General features: G+C 38.5%; 2 protein-coding genes across 3 annotated transcripts; both read left to right on the forward strand.

Annotated features, from left to right (window-relative positions):
- The first annotated feature begins 3,908 nt into the window (after positions 1-3,908).
- On the forward strand, positions 3,909-5,427 carry LOC125309963 (C-C motif chemokine 8-like). Its single transcript, XM_048267092.1, has 4 exons — positions 3,909-3,981; positions 4,479-4,593; positions 4,918-4,988; positions 5,130-5,427. The coding sequence occupies exons 1-4, from the start codon at positions 3,921-3,923 to the stop codon at positions 5,144-5,146; spliced, it is 264 nt and encodes an 87-aa protein (XP_048123049.1). The 5' UTR covers positions 3,909-3,920; the 3' UTR covers positions 5,147-5,427.
- A 5,017-nt stretch (positions 5,428-10,444) lies between these two features.
- Positions 10,445-12,558, forward strand: LOC125309781 (eotaxin-like). 2 transcript variants are annotated; one of them, XM_048266888.1, is made up of 4 exons: positions 10,445-10,578; positions 11,105-11,177; positions 11,895-11,965; positions 12,283-12,558. In XM_048266888.1, exons 1-4 carry the CDS (start codon positions 10,506-10,508, stop codon positions 12,300-12,302), a joined length of 237 nt encoding a protein of 78 aa, XP_048122845.1. In that variant the 5' UTR covers positions 10,445-10,505; the 3' UTR covers positions 12,303-12,558. The 2 variants fall into 2 exon arrangements, with proteins under 2 accessions (XP_048122845.1, XP_048122844.1); XM_048266887.1 differs by having other exon boundaries at positions 11,161-11,278.
- Positions 12,559-23,935: the final 11,377 nt, after the last annotated feature.

The raw sequence follows: 23,935 nt of genomic DNA on the forward strand, positions 1-23,935 counted from the left end.
TGTCCAGAATATCTTCTATTGCATTATGTAAAGTGTGTGTGTGTGTGTGGGGGTGAGCTTAGATTCCACTTGTTTATGTGATATGCTGTGTGATATCTGTGTGACGAGTAGGTCTAGTTGAACCTGGACTTTTTAGTGGGGTACAGCAGTTCAGTATTGGGCCACGTACCCCAGTAAAAAGGTGCTTGACCCACCGGGTTGATACTTCACTGTGAGAAATCGGGGGTTTGGCGTGAGAGTGTGTGAAGCCAGGCGTAAAGGATAGGCCTAATTTTAAAAGGGCCATCAGAAGTATCAAAATGTAAAAAAAAAGTTACTTGTTAATTGAGTAATTTATTAACAAAGTACTTTTTCTTCAGTAGATTTCTGAGATGATAATATTTACTTTTACTCAAGTATTTTTTGAAGGGAGTAATTGTACTTTTACTTGAGTATAGATTTTCAGTACTCTACCCACTCCTGGGCCCAGTTCCCCGAAAGCATCTTAAGCCTAAGAGCGTCGTAAAGTCCCTCTTACGAACCTCTTAAGATTTGCCGACTGTTTCCCGAAACCATCGTAGCTTAAGAGCGTCGTGAAAACACTCGTAGATCTACGAGTGCTCCAGAGTTCTCGTTACCGGCTAACAGTGTCTTAACAGTACTTCTCACTAAGGTCACCAACAGGACATACAGGGGAATTACAACTTAGAATACATTAACCAACTTACGTTCCCATTCTTTATTGTGTTTACTTGTGATGAATCAGATTTTAACGTGCAAAATAGCATACATTTCATGGTCATAATAATGTGATTAAAAGCGGACAAAAATGCAATCAAGTTATGAAATGAGACGTTGCCAGAATAGTTTGCCATTATCTTTGCTAAGTGAAGGCTATATTTTATTAGGCCTATGAGGTAAAAACAGAGAAAGGAACATGTGGTTTAGTCTGTGCTGCGTCAAAATCTAAGCATATTGTAGGCTTATATGTTATTTAAGCCTAAACATTTCCTCACTTTCTTAGCCTACTTGACTTCTTTATCTTCAAATGTCTTCTTAAGTGACATAGACATAAACGGTGCAACAATCTAATCTTAAATAATCATTATGTATGTCTGTGTGTGGTATATAGCCTACTTGGGATGCTTACATGCGGATGTCAGAATTTTTCTATTTTCGTCTTGATGTGAATTAAAGTGTAGATCCGAAGTTTAAACGGTAGGCCTACAGCTGTGACATGCAGTCACCTGACATTACCATCAAATGAGAGGATATTTCAGAACTATTAACGTGGACAGCTCTCCTTGAGAGCATATTAAGAGCAGTGCACGCGCGTTCCCGCTACGAGCATGTTCGGGAAACAGTCGGAATAACCAAACGAACGATCGTAAGATGAATCGTAGAAAACCCTCGTAAGAGCGTGTCTCCGTCGTTATCGGGAAACTAGGCCCTGATCCGGGTCACGGCACCAATGCCTTGTGTTGGTTTGCACGCTCAGTCCTGCACTCGCCCCGTAAACAGCAACACCTTGGATTCGGGAGTCGAGTGTGCTAACAATCAAGATAGAAGCCCAGGCTGCTGGCACAGCTAGCACAACTCTGAGGCACTGGGAAGGAAGTTTACACAACATACTTACTGCACAGATATGTACCAGCTGGCTACAGGGGCAGCTGTGGCCTACTGGCTACCGGAGGGTTGCCGGTTCGATCCCCGACCCAGTAGGAAAAATGTGGACAGGGGAAGTGGTTGAGCACTGCTCTCCACATACACGGCTGAAGTGCTCTTGTACAAGGCACCTAACCCCTCACTGCTCCCCCGAGCGCCGCTGTAGCAGGCAGCTCACTGCTCCGGGTTAGTGTGTGGTTCACCTCACTGTGTGTACAGTACACTGTGTGCTGTGTGTGTTTCACTAATTTACGGATAATACGGATACGGGGTCGTAACAATTTAAAAAACAGGGAATTTGGTATTTTATTTTAAAATAGGCCACACCCTGATGTATTTTCTCCCATCCCTGTATGTATTGAAACACATAAACAAAATGCAATCAAGTAATCTTATATTATAATCTGTTTTTTATGTAATCTGGCCTGATTATAGTTACTTATTTTTTTACTCTGATTATACGTAATCCACATTACTTGTAATCAGTTACTACCCAACACTGTCAACCATATGGGCTCTTCCCGAACATTGTTTAGAAAACATAATTTCACTAGTTTGCCCATTAAATTGCTTAGACTGAGTGTAGAGAATAGCAAATTTGGCTTGGTAGCTGGCCATGGTCCTGGGATGCCATTAGCGGAAATCACATGCGAGTGATGTCCGCTAACACCCCAAAAGTGCTTTCATCTGAGGTCTACCAAAGGAAAAACATACAGGAATTGGAGACCTGGTGACATAGTCGGATATCTGGTATTCGACTAATCCTTGACGTGTGTAGATTAGTAGGCATTCATGGACCAATGACCAAGCATATATTTCCATTGCTAGGGATACGTTTGATAAGCCATAGCTCAAACCGTTATAACAATACTAATTTCTCTACAATCGCTAATTTTAAAAATGTATCACCAACAGGACATGACAAATATTCTGTTTCCCTTCACAATAGGTTGATTTCTACAATCTACAAAAAAGATATAAATATTCTTCCTAAAAAAAAAATCTGAGTGTTTTGATACCTGCATTGACGATTTAAGAACCATACCATAGACCAGTAAAGAAGAGATGAATTGTGTCAACAAAATCATCGGCTTTAGTGTGTGGTGCATGCAGACGTGACATAAGGCATATATCACCCAAGTCTGACCTCACATTTTAACCATAGCCTGAGAATTTCTTCAGTGCACTGTGCAAATATTGCATCTCACATAGCCCCCCAATGTATATGTGGTCCACATGTCATGGTTTCACTTTCCAACCTCATTGTTGCAGTCAACCACTTTCTACTTCTGAGGGGCCTGACAATACATAAGCTCATAGATCACAGAGTCATATATCCATGCTTGACATTTTCATTTTTCATTGGCTTCACTATTATACGTTGATCAGCATACTACTGTGTCATCCTAAGACAGTGTGATGATTGAGCATTACATTACACTGGACATTGTATGTTGTCAGAGCTTCTGTTAACAATGGTGGAAAATGTTAATGGCCCTTGTTGTCACACATCTAAAGAAAGACTGTGACATCCTGTGAAAGGCTGTGGAAATAGTTTTGCTATGTTATCACAAACTGTATATAAATAATGTTACCCTTGTTCCAGAGCATTTTTAATACACATGTGGAACCCTTTACAGTGGAAATGATAAATGGGTGCACTGTCTCTTAGACCAGTGGTTCTGAACCTTTTTTGAGTTGTGACCCCTAAGAACATGTGATTGAATTACACTGCGCTCATCCCTCTGACTCAAGAGAGGTTGACATGGTCCACCAGCAAGACAAGCACACAAACACAGACAATCAAGCCTCTGACACTTACACTGACACACTGAGGCAGTAGGCCTATACCTTTGCACTGCACTTTCAAGAAAGATCATTATCTCAAATGATCTCTTCTAATCCTGTCCCCATGCTATTATTGATTATGCCGGAGCTGGGGTAGAATAGTGGCTAAGGTGTTTGTGTTCTGTGTTGCCACTGTTGTGCGCTTGAGCAAGGCACGTAACCTTGAGTTACTCTGGGGAGAATGGTCCTTGTAGTAATTGTAAGTCGTTTTGTAATGTAAGTCGCTTTAGATAAATAAACAGATATGCTAATGATTAGTAAGGGGCTTGTTTTATATTAATAAACCTTTACATTAGCTTTATTTCATGGTTGAGGGTGGAGTTTTAATTGCCTCCACTTCCTGTGTGAGTGACGTTTATATGGTCTGGGGTTAAACCTAACATACTTTGCTATTTTCTGTTCATATGAAACCTGCTGTTGATTAGAGCATGATGAGGCAAATGTTGCTGATTGTTGTAGTGGGGGCACTGGTTATCGCCGTCACTGGTGGTAAGTAAATCAGTGGCAGACATTTCTTGTTGTTATTATTGTTTGGTTAAGTATGTCAAGCATTCTGTTTCAGAGCAGGATATTATGAGCCGAAGCTATGTTTCATCCTAGAATAAACAAGCTTTTTGTATATTTGCCAATTTTGCCCCTAAATAGAATTAGAACATGCATATGTGACCATATCTAAACATTAAACATGCAATGCACTTAAGTGGAGGTGGGTTTATGTGTGCAGGCGTCTGTGTGAGTGGATGCATACCTGTATTTGTATATGATGTCTCTCTTGTTCTCTGTAATACTCTTTCCATGATCCTCAATTACGTTACTGACTCATTAGTGCTGGCGTTTGCCTTCTTGGTATTTCTGTTGACTTGACTCCTCCAACCATCTCTTTGTGTCTGCCTACAGAATTATTCTCTGTTACACTGGTTGATGTTTCTAAAAAAACATACCTTAAAAAGTCACAACCTATTTTTAAGCATTATCTTATCTTTCAGACCGCAGGCCAAGGTACTATCCTCCATGCTGCGAGGAAGTTTCCAATGCTCCAATCAAAAACATTGAGTCCTTTACACGCCTGCATGCACACCAGTCATGCCTCGATGCCATTGTGTGAGTACAAGGAGGCTGATAGTGTTTTAAATGACAATAAACACATTTAAATCAGTATTTCCATTTTTATTTAATTTAATTTAATTTATTTATGTATAAGGGCAGGACACAATGATTAACATTTCTGTAAATGTGCCAGTGTGAGCCAGCCAGCTAATTTTCAACTGCAGTCCTTTGGCAAGATGTTGTAATAACCATCATTTATTTAATTCTGTTCCAGTTGAATAACACTGTGATTGTATGCTTGTTATCGCATAGAAGTATTATGTTTATATTTCTAACAGGAAAATATAGGTAATTATAATATTTATATTTTTTTCTCAGTTTTACCACAAAGGATAATAAGAATTATTGCACTGACCCAAAGGCACGATGGGTGGCAAAAAAGCTGAAAGGTCAGGTCTCTCTCTGTTCTTGTAGCCTACAATCTTATGTTATTTTTTTCATGAATGATCATATTTGTTACAGCATATTCAAACTAACTTACCAATACAGTTCAGTGGGTAAATAAATAAAACTTGCTCTTCTTTTTCCAGATCTGAAACCACAATGAATACCAACATCTTTGCTTAACAAAGAGCTACCCTGGAGTAGAACCTGCAGCGGGATCAGGAAGTTGTCTTTCTCTATAATATTCAAATGCTAATATATTTACTCTCTAAGCTTTACACTTCAAAAATCCACTGATAAATAATCTTGATGGTGGAAATCTGCACAGTTTGTACTACTGAAAGGTTTTAGGATCACATTTATTGCATTTAACATGGGTGTGACTATGGCATTTTGGAATAAATACAGAACTGCATTTTTTAATTGTTTAATTTTCTGTCTGTGTTGCAGCTGTGATCATTAAAACTATTTTTCTTTAATACTTGTGTGATGATCATTAGAGCCTTTTGTCATATTCCTGAGTTATATGGTTAAAATCATCACAATCGACATCTCTATCCAATCTAATGATGGACCACTCTAACTGTTCACTTGTGGTGGGTCCCCAAATTATATCACACATGCATATCATAATGCATTCTTATCCAGCAAGAATTATGGTCATGAACTTAGGGGTTGTTTACAGTAGTGGAACAAGACACAGGGTGGCCGGAGGGTAGCTGAGGCTATTTCGTAGAGTCCACAGACTATGACAGGAAATGTGTGTGTTACCAACATCTATGGAGCATGATTAAATTTTCTGGCCGCTGAGGTAGTTCTTGATCATATGTAGCCTAACCCGGAGTCCTTCAATCTCTCTCTCTCACACACACACACAGACACACACACCCGCACAATTACCTACAATTTAGTTACTCACAATCTTAATTAGGCTACAAATCCCCTTATTATATTCTGGCCATTTTTTTTTTAAAATAGACACCGCATTGGGCTTCAGAACGTACGTAAATAGCGTCGCCATCTTGGTGGGGGCAGCAATCACTGGAGGCCAATGGAGGAGCATGTGACTCTGACTGGAAATGAAACAGGTGTCTCCGATTACTGGCAAGTGTTGCCAATAGACCTCTCAGAATAAGTCCGCCTCCTAACTTCAGATCCATCCAACCTTCGTTCGTTGTCACTATGGAATAACATGGCGCTTTGAAAGATCGTATTCTGTCAAACTCTGTAGGTGACAAAGTAGAAAAAGCTGGTGGGCAGATTGGCCTACACACTTCTGCCATCTAGTTTCCACTGGATTTTTGATTTTCGTGCGCTTAAGTAGTATAGTCTATAGTATACTACTTAAACGGCACGACAATCAAAAAATCCAGTGGAAACTAGATGGCAGAAGTGTGTAGGCCAATCTGCCCACCAGCTTCTACTTCACTACCTACAGATATTTTACCGGTATGATATTTCGAAACGCCATGTTATTTCCCATAGACAATCGACGCCCGGAAGTTGGATGAATACGGAAGTTACGGAGGCGGGACTTATTCTAGAGAGGTCTATAGACAGTAAAGGTGTTGCCCGAAGCAATATGGCGGCCGCGTTTACTATGCCACCGAGAACTCAACGGCCAATGCGGTATCTAGCTTTCTAATATCTATGGTAGCAGGCAGCTCACTGCGTCGGGATTAGTGTGTGCTTCACCTCACTGTGTGGTCACTGTGTGCTGAGTGTGTTTCACTAATTCACAGATTGGGATAAATGCAGAGACCAAATTTCCCTCACAGGATCAAAAGAGTATATATACTTATACTTATACTACATTTTGCCCATCACCTACTATAGCAGTGCCTTAAGAGGTGGAACCTCTTATATACAGTTTATATATGAGGTATATACTGTATATATTATTAGTAGTAGTATTATTAGTATTAGTATTATTATACATCTTCCTCCTGGACCTGTTTATGATCCACGCTGACCTGACTGAATGTCTAATTGTAGCTTAACCACAAGCCCTGCACATCCACGCCCTTCAGTCTCACTCTGCATATTACCCACATTACCGTATCTGTTAGTTTCATTATTATATCACTGCATTACAGTAGGAATGAGCACTTTTCAAAACCTAAACTTGATCCTTCATGTTCTCTGTTTCTGGTGTAAAACAGAAAACACTGTGCATTTGTGGTCTGAAAAAACTCCTAACCACCACTATTTTGCAATGCACATATTTAGTTGCCAGGTTAAAAGTGTGTCTAACAATTCCAATGTAGAGCCCATGATTTATGTAAAATATACATCATCACACCCCCCCCCCAGAATTGTGTGATCTGGTTGCCTATCTTAAACCAGTTTCCTATTCAGCACCTCTCTTGAATCTAGCGAACGTTGCATACATTGAATTCACTGCAAAGAAGTTGATGATACTAAAACAAACTGAGCTGTGATGCTTGTGCAGGACCAGTCCTGCACTTGGCCACTGTTCTCTATTTTTAAGTGACTGCAGAAGCTGTTGTCCTCTTTGCAATATACATTAGACCGAGAGAAATAGACCTCCAACATTGGATCTATTTAAGTATAGTATAAGTATAAGTATATATACTCTTTTGATCTCGTGAGGGAAATTTGGTCTCTGTGTTTATCCCAATCCGTGAATTAGTGAAACACACTCAGCACACAGTGAACACACAGTGAGGTGAAGCACACGCTAATCCCGACGCAGTGAGCTGCCTGCTACAGCGGTGCTCGGTGAGCAGTGAGGGGTTAGGTGCCTTGCTCAAGGGCACTTCAGCTGTGGATGTGGGCATGGGAGAGCAGTGCTCAACTACTTCCCCCGCCCACATTTTTTCTACTGGTTGGCGATCGAACCGGTAACCCTTCGGTTACAAGCCCAAAGCCCTTACCAGTATTGCATTGCACGACATCATGTCACATGACATTTCAAAATTCCAACCTGTTAGTAAGCTAGGGTTTGCTGTTGCATACAACTTCATTTCAATTTCGAAAGAAATACTGGACTATGTTTTTTTTATTTATTTTTTTTAAACGGCGACAAAATTGTGAATTTCCAGAGCGTGTTTCTCCACACTCGGCAATCGACTCCTACGGACTTTCCCCTAAAGATGCCAGCTGCAGCAGCAACATTTCCGGAAAGGTACTGGCTTGATGAAGTTCATTCTGGACTCTCTATCCGACCACATAAAGACCTCGGGATACTTTGGTTTGGCTTTAGGGACCCTCTACTCACTACCACGTAAGTTTAATGTTGTTTGGAACTGTAGAAGAGGTATAAAAATAGCGTTTTGTAGTGGCGAAATGACATGCCCTGGTCACTTCCAGGCTAACGAGTTTTGACTAAAAACGGTAAAATCGAACTTTTTCAAAACACATCCGAATGATATGATTTTGATGTCAACTCAACGCATGTACTCCCAATCATCCGTAAATTGATCTAAAGTGCATTTTACTCCGGATAATTCCTTTAAATACAAAATTGTGTGTGTGTGTGTGTGCGTGCGTGCGTGCGTGTGCGTGTGTGCGTGCGCACATGCATGAGCGTATGCTTAAGCGTGTGTGAGAAACAAATCTATCTAAATATATCCGTGTTTGTGTTTGTGATGAAGGTTCTTCTTTCACATGAAAAAGTATTTGCAAGGGAAGACAAGCCACCCAGTCTATAAATTTGAAACCTTTAGACAATGTTCAATTTAACCTAGCCTAACCTATAAAACATTGTAATGATCTGAGCCTAGCTGTTGATGACTGTGCTCCCATGATGCTGTTCGGTTGATGTGTTATGTTGAATGTTAATGTTAACCATGCAAGTTACCAATGTTGTGCGTCCTGACTGTCGTGTTTATGTTTATAGTTGATTACAGTGTTCATAACCGGGTCTAACTAGTGTGTGTTGTAGATACAGCCTCACAAAGATGTTTAGTGCTGGAGCATAAGAGCCAGGTCTGGCCTGGCATTATGCGTTCGTGTGTTTTGGTGCGTAACCAATAAAGACCTTTTGAAAACAACTTTGCAAGATTGTTACAACATGTTTGTTATGTGGCATGCAAATTGATATACATTTATTTAACCAATCAGAGATTGGTTGCATCAATTGATTTCTTAGAACTATGGTGTGTGATGTGCAGAAACACAATCAAACATAAACCCAAGCACTTAATCCACCGTGACACTGTGATGAGGGTGCTATGCCAAATGTGTGGTTGTGGTTAGGACTTCTGCTAAGAGTGGAAGTTTCTGATGATGCTCACATCTAATTAAAACATTTATGTGTTACAGTGTTCCTGTAGTGGAACAAATTGTCTCAAATGTGCAAACCTACTCATCCAGTGCACCTACCTGCTTTGACTCATATCAATTTATGTAGCCAATTGAGGCCTTAAGTAGAAGACTCCTGGTAGACTCAAAGATGAACAAACTAAATTGGCTAATTATTCATCAAAGTATGGCCCTAATATAATTGTGACTTGCAAAGCAAACTGACCTCTTTATTATTTTTATTTTTTTAAATGAACATGTACAACTGGCACTCACTAACTCACCTGCATGTTGCCTACTAATCAAATCTGGTTTCCACACATTCCAGAAAACGCTGACACAATTATAATTGTATGCACTACGCTCTAGCGTGACACTACTGCAATATTAAAACTTCTACAAAAGCCTGCATCTCAGGGCCACCAACCCCTCACCCATAATCCTCCCCCATTCTCATTCTCTGTCATCAGTGAGTGAAACCTGTATCTGTGACCAATACTACTGTCAAACTTAGATGCTGCTGATGTCACATTGACTGACATAGTCAGGTTTTCCAAAATCACCTTGATTGATTCGGCTACAAAAAGAAAAGACTCCCCATCAATACCTTTCAGTTGTTACATCTACCTATACAGGCCCATCAAACCAACGTGCCCTGATTCTGGAGATGATGAAACAAATTTTGATTTTGACCCTGCTGGTCCTGCTGTCTGGCTGGGTGAATTGTAAAGTGGGGAGATGTAAGTGTTTCAGATCTCCTGTTTGTTGTCTACAAAATGTGCCCATGCTTTGTGACGCTACTAGGGTGGGTACAGCTGTTAGCAGGTTTACTTTAACTTCGAAGTAATGTTAACACAGCAGGGCCCTATGTTGTATGCATATCTCTCAGCCAGTATTTATATTGTGATTGCAACAGGCTACCACTGGGTGACATGCTAGAGGCCATTCCAGTTAGCACCCATTACAATGCAATGTTGTCAGGCCTGCAAGCAAATCAGCAAGACTAGGATTCATATATCATGTTGGTCCATGGGTATGAAGTGCAAACACTTCTAAGAGTCAGATAATTACCTAAACCTGGCATGTCGTTTTGTGGTATGGTTTTGGGGAGGAGTTGTTACTTCCTCTGTTATTGCAACTCAAAAAGTGATCTCGGGTAACGATGACAAGCCTTATTGAAGCTGTAGGCCTATCATAGCAAATAGCTTTTGGTTTTGGTCAGTGAAAAATAGAGTAGACAGAGAGTAATCAGCACAATGAGGTATACTTTGGTGATCGCCATCTTGGGGGCCCTGCTTGTGGCTGCTATAGCGCTGCCACGCCGTCAATGTAAGTACCTTGGGAAAAGAGATCCCTAACATTTGCATATATATGGATACGGATATTCACTACAGATTAAATGCTTACCTTATTACGATGACATGAGTGGAATTTTTTGTTTAATTCTATATCCTATATACATACATACAGTACTAAACTCAAGTGAATTATTACGTAATGATGGTCATACTTTTACTTGGGCCAAAATGGAATGGATCATCACACAGCACACATAAGCAAAAACAAAGTAGGCTTATTTATTGATGTCTGTATTTTGTAGGCCTATTTATTGGTGTTTAATTTTCTTTCTCGTATTTGAGACTTAATATAACTTGTTGTTTAGTGGCAGGAATAATGACAAGCACGTTTGCCATAATGTTGATGTGCACAGCTTACATTCACCACGTCAAAGTGTGACTTCCTGTTGACACCTATTCACATGTGTGGCTTTGCCTCTCTGTCACTTGAGTTTCTTTGTTGGTTTTGCGTTTTCTTTGGAAAATGTCTCTGTGACTAACCTATCTCTGTGTGCCAGTTTCAACTTCCTCCTCACTTCTGCTTCTACTTGACTACTGTGCTTCTTCATTGCAGTCCGCAGGCCTACCAAGGTGAGCACTCTGTGCTGTACTAGAGTTAACAATGCCGTCATCCGCAACATCACGAGTGCCAGGGCCCAGAGTGCTCTGCATCCATGTGTAGAGGCTATTGTGTGAGTGCTTTTACCGTGAACACATGCAATTAACGCCGTCACAAATAAGGACATAACTCACAGGACATACTGCACATTGACTTATTACTTAGACTTGCAGGGGACATATAAGTCCTAACTCGCTGACACTTTAAATGCATTGCGACAAGGCCTTATGGCAATATACAGCTCTTGAAAAAATTAAGAGACCACTGCACATTTTTCTGATGTCATCCTACGGTTGCTATGTGACATTTGAATGAGTTGACAATCATATTCAAAATTAGGAGACCACTGCAAATTTGAATATGACCGTCCATTCATTCGAATGTCACTCATCAACCATAGGATGACATCAGAAAATTGCAGTTGTGTCTTAAGTTTTTCCAGAGATGTATGTGCTAGCTAGCTATGCTAAATTCTCAACTGTGCAGAAACATACAGGCTATGTAGGAAGGCCAATGTCAGTAGATTAAAGAAAATAACAGCCAGTGTAAATTGTCAAGCTACAGGGCCACTAACAATAGCTCTTTGTTCTAAGTTGACACACCTGAAAAAACAAGATTATTTTCTATTGCACCATTGTATGTTATTCCTAATTTCTGATTCAAGTTTGTGTACACTTTCTTAACTGCAGCTTTACCACCAATGATGGAAAACAGTTCTGCACCAATCCAAAAGCCCCCTGGGTGCCTGATGTTCTGAGAGGTAGGCTTTAAAAAGCTGTATGCATGCTAAGTTGTGTTACCTTTCTCTATGGTGACACATATTTATTGTGATGGTATGACTTGTTCATCACATGTGTTGATAAGACTGACATGTTAATTGGCATAATTTGTTGCTTTTGAGACATAAACTAAGCATTTTGAGCAAGTTACATGCTTTTGCAGGTAATCCATCGTCTGCTGCAGTATACATTAATTGTTTGTTTTTTTACCAAAGCAGCTGAGAAAAACTGTAATTAATTTATTTGTTTGTGTGCTTGTGTATTTGTTTGATTGTTTGTTCATTTATCATCTTTACAGCTCTGATTATGACCAATTGAACAAGACTGGAGTTCTATAACACATCACCAAGGAAGTGGAAACAGTGAAATGAATGTTATACTTTTCAAAAATGAGTGTTAAATCAAAACTGAATATCACTGTATGTTTTTGCTGACTTCAACAAAATGTGTTTGATAGATTTTTTTCTCACACACGCTTAAGCATATGCTCATGCATGCGCGCTCACACACACACACGCACGCATGCACGCGCGCACACACACACACACTGTATGTATGTCTGTTCTGTATTACAAATGTGCTCTTGAGAACATTAAAGTTTTTTCTTATACAGATACTTTTTCATAAAGTGATTATTGAGTGTTATGGACAAAAAGTAAAACGTACTACTAGTAAAACTTATTACTTATTACTGTGAGAGAGCCTACATTAATTATTTATTAATTTTCAATATTTTGTCATTAAGGTTGAAATGCAGTAAAAGTCAATTATTAAATAGTTCAAATTCAAAAGTAGCCAGATATTTAAATTACATTATAAGCCTATTCTTCAAACTGATGTACATTTGATGTTGATCCGGAGCTTATTTTACGGGTTCACCATTGGGTAACGCTAAACTTAAAGGTGCTTTAAGCTGTTGGGTAACGTCACTTCTGTTGACGTTCAAACAAAACAGAGAGTTAGCTCACTACTCCCTCGTCCTTGCTCCTGTGCAATTGAAACTCTCCTAAACGCGCATCTCGTCGGTGATTTGCTGGAACAATTTGTTATGTTTTTATACTCCAGGTTGGACCAAGTTGTTTTTGTTGCCGTTTTTTGGGCTGTCCACAGAGACCATTTTTTACAGTGTATTCAGGGCACAGGCAGCTAGCGGATGGTGAGGTGATGTTTGCAGTATGTGACAAAAAATTTTTAGCTTAGAAACCGTGTAACATCACTTAGAGCACCTTTAAGTGTGCTATAATGGAGTGGTGTTTGTCAGGAAAAGTCCAAATAAAAGTAAAAGTAAAGTTGTTAATCAGTTGTTACTGGTTCACAGTGAATCAGTGAAAAAAATGACTCTTAGTGTGATGACTATCTGATTCACTAGTGTGGGACCTGAATGTCTGTGTGCGGTCTTAACTTAGTTTTTTGACAATGCATGTGTAATTACAGGAAATAAATAATAAGGAAATACTTTATCTTAGTCTCGTCTGAGAATTGCAAATAAATGTTTCGGTGGGCCGCAGAAGATTTTCAGAATTGAAATTGCCATAACTCCACTAACACAAACTGCTGACAATCCTCAAACCAGCAACATAAAACCATGCGCACCTTTCACCTCAACTTTGATGCATTAGGCCAGAGGTTCTCAACCTTTTTTGAGGCTAATGCACAAAGGTCAAACCAAAACACCATGGCACACCAGCTTAAGGTTACTGGCTGTAAAGTATACCACACACACACACACACACATTATAACAGGGGTGTTCAAAACCCTTGAGAGAAATATTAAATCATATGATGTTCATATGTATCAGTTTAGAAGTTATTAATCAGTCTTGAAGTGTAGTGTTACAGTTTAGTGAGTTTGTGGCCATACTACTTGCTATTTATCTCAACTTACTCTGTATTTGTTGGGCTCTTTATTGAATCGGTTAACATTATCATGAAGGACTTAGGTTAGTTTTGCCATATTGTAATATTGCTGATTCCATTCATTGCCATCCTGTTTATTTCTATCAGACACAGTTATTGCTATGATATGACCATTACAGCCATTTTTCATGTTCATTTATGCATTTTTCAGGTTCATGTTCATGTTATGTATTGGTCAAGTGCAGGTGTAACCAAGTCAACACTGACCCCATGTGGTGAATTCATGTAATGTACATTCCTCAGTCTCAGCCAGATTTACAGGTTTGCTCAGTCACTATTTCTCAAAATTCTGAAAACTGCTTGCTTAAACTGTATATTATCCTATAATTTGTGCACATCTTAAAAGCATTTTTTTCCTAACCTGGAACAAACAACAAATGATTTAGTACATCAATGCAACTTGATTGTGTACAAATGTTTTTGTTTTTTTAATTTTCAATTGTTAATATTATGTTGGTCAAAATGTACATATTGATTCCAATGATCAACCAGTTCTGTGATAATAGCTCAGAGGTGAATCTCATGAACCTTCATTTGGTATAGAAAGATTTACCTATACAGTAAATCTGGCTTACAGTGGTGCACAGCTCTACCCAAGTAGTGTTTTCCTGTAAATTGGTCATTTCAATGCTGTAACAGCCTTTGTTTTCATTATACTATAACAATGTCAAGAAATTGCAGTATGAACAGAACAATACAGTAAAAACTTTGAAACATATCCAGTCTCTTGCAAACAAGTGTTAGGGTGAGTCAACATTGTGAGGGTGAGTCATCACTAAAATATTTGCATGATTATAAAACATTCTGGTCTATATGAAAGGTTCCGGTGATGATGAGTAAATGGTTCCTGGTTTTATAATCACAATGCATTGGCAGTTTACAAGTAAAGCCAGGTTGGAGGGTGGGGCAGCAGGTTTTTTTTTAGGTTTTTGGAAGCATGAGCAAAGCATAATGTAGAATAGAGACACTGTTTGAGAGCACACTGTTTTGAATGTGCTTCATTGTTTCTGATCAGTAACACAAATAAACATAGCTTAGTCCAGGATTAGAAACGTCCATTTCCAGCAGAAACAAGGGTGTCAGGAAGTTCAGAACACAGGAAAGGATGTTTAGATGTTAAATCACTTCATAAACGTCCCTATAAATATTACTATACTGAAATTAACGGTATAAATGTATTGAACTTCACATTTAGACACAATGGTATTAGCTGTATGATGTTTGGCTGATATAATGACTGCAGTGAATATGTGAAAGTAAATAAACCATCAGGAAATATCAAATAAAAATTTATGAAGATTATAGGTGAGGCATACTGTAGGTGGTCACAATGCCTGTTTGAAAAGGCTTTTGATGTGTGTCTGATAATGACGATAATGATGATAAAGAAAAGATTTACTGAGATAAATTTAAACTATTTCAACACGACATCTGAAAAAGAAGTGAATGTTATCACAACACATTCCTTTGATAATGCAGTGTTCATGAAGAATGCAGGTGAAGCCATTTGCATAAGAAGATGTCACAATGTCACCATGCCTGTTTTAAAAAGGTTTAGATGTTTGTATGATAATGACCTATCTTATCATTTCATCCATGATTTGCTAAAAGATCAATTTAAACTGAGTCAACGCTAAAACATCTGAAACAGAAGTGAGTACCACAACACGTTCATTTTATAATGCAGTGCTCATCCGATACCAACCCATCAGCTCCACGGCAAAGAAGACTATCATTCTTCACATCACTGTGAGGGTGTCACCTCTAGAATTTATTGCATGAAGGAAACATTCTGTCCTGTCCAGTTCAAAACAGAAGATCTAGTCAGCAAGAAAGTATTACATTACATTACATTACATTATACTTGGCTGACACATTTTTAACCAAAGCGACTAACAACATGGTAAACAGTTGAACAATGAACAATGAATGTCACTCATCAACCATAGGATGACATCAGAAAATTGCAGTTGTGTCTTAAGTTTTTCCAGAGATGTATGTGCTAGCTAGCTATGCTAAATTCTCAACTGTGCAGAAACATACAGGCTATGTAGGAAGGCCAATGTCAGTAGATTAAAGAAAATAACAGCCAGTGTAAATTGTCAAGCTACAGGGCCACTAACAATAGCTCTTTGTTCTAAGTTGACACACCTGAAAAACAAGATTATTTTCTATTGCACCATTGTATGTTATTCTAATTTCTGATTCAAGTTTGTGTACACTTTCTTAACTGCAGCTTTACCACCAATGATGGAAAACAGTTCTGCACCAATCCAAAAGCCCCCTGGGTGCCTGATGTTCTGAGAGGTAGGCTTTAAAAAGCTGTATGCATGCTAAGTTGTGTTACCTTTCTCTATGGTGACACATATTTATTAATGATGGTATGACTTGTTCATCACATGTGTTGATAAGACTGACATGTTAATTGGCATAATTTGTTGCTTTTGAGACATAAACTAAGCATTTTGAGCAAGTTACATGCTTTTGCAGGTAATCCATCGTCTGCTGCAGTATACATTAATTGTTTGTTTTTTTACCAAAGCAGCTGAGAAAAACTGTAATTAATTTATTTGTTTGCTTTGTCTCTCTGTTTGCTTATTTGTTTGTGTGCTTGTGTATTTGTTTGATTGTTTGTTCATTTATCATCTTTACAGCTCTGATTATGACCAATTGAACAAGACTGGAGTTCTATAACACATCACCAAGGAAGTGGAAACAGTGAAATGAATGTTATACTTTTCAAAAATGAGTGTTAAATCAAAACTGAATATCACTGTATGTTTTTGCTGACTTCAACAAAATGTGTTTGATAGATTTTTTTCTCACACACGCTTAAGCATATGCTCATGCATGCGCGCTCACACACACACACGCACGCATGCACGCGCGCACACACACACACACTGTATGTATGTCTGTTCTGTATTACAAATGTGCTCTTGAGAACATTAAAGTTTTTTCTTATACAGATACTTTTTCATAAAGTGATTATTGAGTGTTATGGACAAAAAGTAAAACGTACTACTAGTAAAACTTATTACTTGCATAATCAGTGTTTCCCAAAGTGTGGGCCTCGGCCGACTGGTAGGCCATCAGGTAGGCTGTGAGAGAGCCTACATTAATTATTTATTAATTTTCAATATTTTGTCATTAAGGTTGAAATGCAGTAAAAGTCAATTATTAAATAGTTCAAATTCAAAAGTAGCCAGATATTTAAATTACATTATAAGCCTATTCTTCAAACTGATGTACATTTGATGTTGATCCGGAGCTTATTTTATGGGTTCACCATTGGGGAACGCTAAACTTAAAGGTGCTTTAAGCTGTTGGGTAACGTCACTTCTGTTGACGTTCAAACAAAACAGAGAGTTAGCTCACTACTCCCTCGTCCTTGCTCCTGTGCAATTGAAACTCTCCTAAACGCGCATCTCGTCGGTGATTTGCTGGAACAATTTGTTATGTTTTTATACTCCAGGTTGGACCAAGTTGTTTTTGTTGCCGTTTTTTGGGCTGTCCACAGAGACCACATTTTTTACAGTGTATTCAGGGCACAGGCAGCTAGCGGATGGTGAGGTGATGTTTGCAGTATGTGACAAAAAATGTTTAGCTTAGAAACCGTGTAACATCACTTAGAGCACCTTTAAGTGTGCTATAATGGAGTGGTGTTTGTCAGGAAAAGTCCAAATAAAAGTAAAAGTAAAGTTGTTAATCAGTTGTTACTGGTTCACAGTGAATCAGTGAAAAAAATGACTCTTAGTGTGATGACTATCTGATTCACTAGTGTGGGACCTGAATGTCTGTGTGCGGTCTTAATTTAGTTTTTTGACAATGCATGTGTAATTACAGGAAATAAATAATAAGGAAATACTTTATCTTAGTCTCGTCTGAGAATTGCAAATAAATGTTTCGGTGGGACGCAGAAGATTTTCAGAATTGAAATTGCCATAACTCCACTAACACAAACTGCTGACAATCCTCAAACCAGCAACATAAAACCATGCGCACCTTTCACCTCAACTTTGATGCATTAGGCCAGAGGTTCTCAACCTTTTTTGAGGCTAATGCACAAAGGTCAAACCAAAACACCATGGCACACCAGCTTAAGGTTACTGGCTGTAAAGTATACCACACACACACACACACACATTATAACAGGGGTGTTCAAAACCCTTGAGAGAAATATTAAATCATATGATGTTCATATGTATCAGTTTAGAAGTTATTAATCAGTCTTGAAGTGTAGTGTTACAGTTTAGTGAGTTTGTGGCCATACTACTTGCTATTTATCTCAACTTACTCTGTATTTGTTGGGCTCTTTATTGAATCGGTTAACATTATCATGAAGGACTTAGGTTAGTTTTGCCATATTGTAATATTGCTGATTCCATTCATTGCCATCCTGTTTATTTCTATCAGACACAGTTATTGCTATGATATGACCATTACAGCCATTTTTCATGTTCATTTATGCATTTTTCAGGTTCATGTTCATGTTATGTATTGGTCAAGTGCAGGTGTAACCAAGTCAACACTGACCCCATGTGGTGAATTCATGTAATGTACATTCCTCAGTCTCAATAGATTTACAGGTTTGCTCAGTCACTATTTCTCAAAATTCTGAAAACTGCTTGCTTAAACTGTATATTATCCTATAATTTGTGCACATCTTAAAAGCATTTTTTCCTAACCTGGAACAAACAACAAATGATTTAGTACATCAATGCAACTTGATTGTGTACAAATGTTTTTGTTTTTTTAATTTTCAATTGTTAATATTATGTTGGTCAAAATGTACATATTGATTCCAATGATCAACCAGTTCTGTGATAATAGCTCAGAGGTGAATCTCATGAACCTTCATTTGGTATAGAAAGATTTACCTATACAGTAAATCTGGCTTACAGTGGTGCACAGCTCTACCCAAGTAGTGTTTTCCTGTAAATTGGTCATTTCAATGCTGTAACAGCCTTTGTTTTCATTATACTATAACAATGTCAAGAAATTGCAGTATGAACAGAACAATACAGTAAAAACTTTGAAACATATCCAGTCTCTTGCAAACAAGTGTTAGGGTGAGTCAACATTGTGAGGGGTGAGTCATCACTAAAATATTTGCATGATTATAAAACATTCTGGTCTATATGAAAGGTTCCGGTGATGATGAGTAAATGGTTCCTGGTTTTATAATCACAATGCATTGGCAGTTTACAAGTAAAGCCAGGTTGGAGGGTGGGGCAGCAGGTTTTTTTTTAGGTTTTTGGAAGCATGAGCAAAGCATAATGTAGAATAGAGACACTGTTTGAGAGCACACTGTTTTGAATGTGCTTCATTGTTTCTGATCAGTAACACAAATAAACATAGCTTAGTCCAGGATTAGAAATGTCCATTTCCAGCAGAAACAAAGGGTGTCAGGAAGTTCAGAACACAGGAAAGGATGTTTAGATGTTAAATCACTTCATAAACGTCCCTATAAATATTACTATACTGAAATTAACGGTATAAATGTATTGAACTTCACATTTAGACACAATGGTATTAGCTGTATGATGTTTGGCTGATATAATGACTGCAGTGAATATGTGAAAGTAAATAAACCATCAGGGAAATATCAAATAAAATTTATGAAGATTATAGGTGAGGCATACTGTAGGTGGTCACAATGCCTGTTTGAAAAGGCTTTTTGATGTGTGTCTGATAATGGCGATAATGATGATAAAGAAAAGATTTACTGAGATAAATTTAAACTATTTCAACCGACATCTGAAAAAAAAGAAGTGAATGTTATCACAACACATTCCTTTGATAATGCAGTGTTCATGAAGAATGCAGGTGAAGCCATTTGCATAAGAAGATGTCACAATGTCACCATGCCTGTTTTAAAAAGGTTTAGATGTTTGTATGATAATGACCTATCTTATCATTTCATCCATGATTTGCTAAAAGATCAATTTAAACTGAGTCAACGCTAAAACATCTGAAACAGAAGTGAGTACCACAACACGTTCATTTTATAATGCAGTGCTCATCCGATACCAACCCATCAGCTCCACGGCAAAGAAGACTATCATTCTTCACATCACTGTGAGGGTGTCACCTCTAGAATTTATTGCATGAAGGAAACATTCTGTCCTGTCCAGTTCAAAACAGAAGATCTAGTCAGCAAGAAAGTATTACATTACATTACATTACATTATACTTGGCTGACACATTTTTAACCAAAGCGACTAACAACATGGTAAACAGTTTAAGTTTTAAAGCAAATCTATCAACAATTTAGGACAATTTAAAAACGGTAGAGTACAGTGGGAATAAGTGCATCAGTGAGTGCTGTTTTTAAACAGTTGAGTGTCAGTTCAAGACAGGTGGTAAGTGATAGGATCAGCAAGACTTAAGTGGTGCTATGAGAGGAGATGTTCTCTAAAGAGCAGGGTCTTCAGGAGTTTTTTGAAAATGGAAAGGGATGTCCCTGCTCTTGTAGGAACTGGCAGTGTGTTCCACCAATGAGGAACAACAGATGAGAAAAGTTTGGATTGGCCTGAGCGTACCGGTGGTAGAGCTAGACGTCGTTCGTCTAAGGAGCCCAATGGTCTGGAGGTAGCGTATGTCTGTATGAGGGTATTCAAGTAGGTGGGAGCAGAACCAGAGACTACTTTGTAGGCAAGCGTTGGAGCCTTGAATTTGATGCAGGCCGCCATAGGTAGCCATAGCTGGATGAGCAGCGGGGTAACATGTGCCCTTTTGGGTTGGTTGTAGACCAGGCGTGCCGCCGCGTTCTGGATCATCTGAAGTGGTTTCACTCTGCAGGTTGGGAGACCTGTATGCTTGGGTTTCGTTTTCGGTGAAATGGATGTTCAGCATTGTCTTATTCTTAAGTGGCAGTTTACAAGAAAAGCCAGTTTGGAGGGTGGGACATTCAAGATTATGGAAGCTACAAGCAAAGCATCATGAAAAATAGAATCATTAAAAAACAGGTCTGTTTGGAGTGGTAGAGGGTATGAGTCCTTTTTGGTGCTCTTCGGCGCAGGGATTCCAGATTTAATAAAAAATTAAGACAAATCAGAGGCACTCAAAAAGGATGCATCAAAAATGTATTTTCTTATTTGGCTACTACGCCTACGCGTTTCGGCCGAACTGGCCTTCATCAGGGCAATTCAAAAGTCTTTGTTAATAGAGAAATAAATATTCAAGTTTAGCCCATGACTAGAACTTTCCATTTCCAGCAGAAAAAAAACATGCATTGACAAGGGCGTCGGTAATGCAGAAAAGGATGCTTCAGTAATCCAGTAACTGTATGTTGCAGTTACTGAAATCTGAACTGTAAAACATACTTTAACAGTTCATTTCACTATACAGGAAAGTAATGGAATGACAATAGGTTAACTGTATGATGTTTGGCTGATAGATAATGACGGCGGTGATGAAGATGTGAAAATAAATTAACCATCAGAACATATACATCAAATGAAAGATAGGCTACACAGTGCCACTGCTGGCCATTTTGGTGCCCTAACTGGTGAAATACAGTATTAACCTAAGTATGTCATCATCTGGCCAACTATAAAGATGTAATCTGCCTGTTCCCAGGGATGGGTAGTATTTCTGAAACATGTAATATGTATTTCAAATACAAAATGAATTTCTTGAATTTCCCCTGGGGATCAATAAAGTATCTATCTATCTATCTATCTAAATAGTATTTTGTCATTTGTATTGTATTGGGTTGAAGGAAATGGCTCTGTATTTTGTATCAAAATACTTTATTGGTGTGTATTTTTGTATTTTAAAAATACTGCAATATACTATATGTGAAAAACACTAAAAGAAAGTAGATACTACACACAAGTGTAATGAATAATTGGTAATTAGGCAACAATGGTTTATGTTTATCGCAATCAGCTAATGTGCGAACAGCTGTTACAATGTATTATAGATAGAACTAGAGAATGTAATTCCAGGGAATTACGAGTGCATGAAAATGAAGCTTGGACAGACATAGCATAGCTTAATAAAAAGTTGATAGTTTAGACGTAGACAGTTTAAAAGTTGAATGTAGATAGTTTAACAGTTGTTAATAGACAGATAGTTTAATAGACAGATAGTTTAATGAATGTTGAAAGTTTAAAAGTTATATGTAGATAGTTTAAAAGTTTTTGACAGACTGATAGTTTAATGCGTGTTGATAGACAAATAGTTTAAAGGCTCTATATAGGTAGATAGTTGACGACAACTGACAGTCGGAATGGCTCTAATGTTTGCTAGCAGTTATGCTAACAAAGCTAATTATTTTGACCAAGTTACTTAGTTGCTTTTGAACACGACCCGTTTACAACGAAACATGTTTATTTGTGTAGTCGTAAAGGTAGTGAGTTTTGGTGAGCTGGGAAGCGGGTGTTGGCGGTGCATGCTAACCGCTACCGCTAGCCGAAGTTAGCATCGAACTAGCTCACCACAACGGCCCTTATAAGCAGTGTTGGGAACGTTACTTTAAAAAAGTAATTAGTTATAGTTACTCACTACTTGTTCCAAAAAGTAACTGAGTTAGTAACTGAATTACTCTATGATATGATAACTCGTTACCAGAGAAAGTAACTATTTGCGTTACTGTTACAAAAAAAAAGTTGCTATATGTCAAAGAATTTGGATTTTTTTTTAGCAGTTTTGAGCAGCCAGTTGAAATTAGTAGAACAGACAGATGTTTGTAGGCTACATAACTTTCGATATTTATTAGATAGATAGATAGATAGATGCTTTATTGATCCCCAAGGGGAAATTCAAAGATATTGCACATCCACAGACCTACGGTTGACTTCAGCTTGTGTCATAGGTTTTTGTTGTGAGGCAGAAAGATCTAGCTTTTGCTGCTTGGAGGACTTTGCTCCGAGTCCTTCTTAGCTCGCCATCCACTAGCAATCATCTGTGATGGAGGTATCGGTGTTTTTTGGCCACTAGCTTTAGATGCGTGTGTGAGATGCTTCATTAAATTACAGTTGCTTACAACGGATGTCGACAAAGTCTTCGCTTCGACATAATGTACACATTACATGCACGTCCTTGCCTTTGACCACAATGAATTGAAGTAGTGCTTATATCTCCACCTTGAAAATGCCAACTTTTCATCGTCGGATTGCTCCTGACCTCTGCTGTTTCGTCAAATCTCGTTTAGCTGTTGCGTGTACGTGTGTGGCGCGTGTGCTGACAAGTGTGTAAAAACACTGACTCCGCCTTAGCCATTTCTAATCGCCTACGTCGTTATTAACCCACCTCCTCGCTAGCTGTGAGCCAGGGGTGCGTTCGGATTACACAGTTTAGGCTATAGAGCTGCACAGTCCCGCCCACAGCCGATCCCGGATGTAAAAATTCAATGCAATTTCTCCATTGACAATTGCGGTATAAGCCATAAAAACTTAACTGCACTTGGTAGACTTAAAACCAGCTACGGCTGTACTAAGCGATTGTATATGCTCCTATAGACACCAAGAGTTCATGGGGCACTAACCTTGTTTTGAGATAAATGCCTTTTATTCGCGATCTCTTGGATAAGTACTTCATTACCCACAATCCTGAACAATCCCACAATCCCACAGTGATGCCTCTGATTGGTGGAAAGGCCGCTATGGTCATAGTTTGAAACTTTCTCAGCGAAAAATATTGACAAAGATGGCGGAGTCTTTTACTGCCTATGGCGAAAATCTTAATGTGATTAAAAACTTTCTTGACGAATATTGGTACTTGTATCAACAAGGATTGGGGTTTATACATCACACGAACTTAGTCAGGGCCAATACACTGTCAAATAGACCACTGTAAATGTTAGTTTAAACACTTAAACTTTTCAGGTAGCCGACAGGCTAACCTTTAGCATTTCCGACATTGTATGTCATTACATAATGCAGCTAACATTAGCCTACATGCTGCAACACAGGTATGAAATATATTGTTTTAGTGAGTGTCCAAAGGGGTGAAAGCCACTTTAAATCGGGTCACATTATTGACTGTTGTGTGTCCGAGAGTAGATTTGTGGGTTTTGTAAGGGC

This window comes from Alosa alosa, chromosome 16 (assembly GCF_017589495.1).
Source record: "Alosa alosa isolate M-15738 ecotype Scorff River chromosome 16, AALO_Geno_1.1, whole genome shotgun sequence".
Lineage (NCBI taxonomy): Eukaryota > Metazoa > Chordata > Actinopteri > Clupeiformes > Clupeidae > Alosa > Alosa alosa.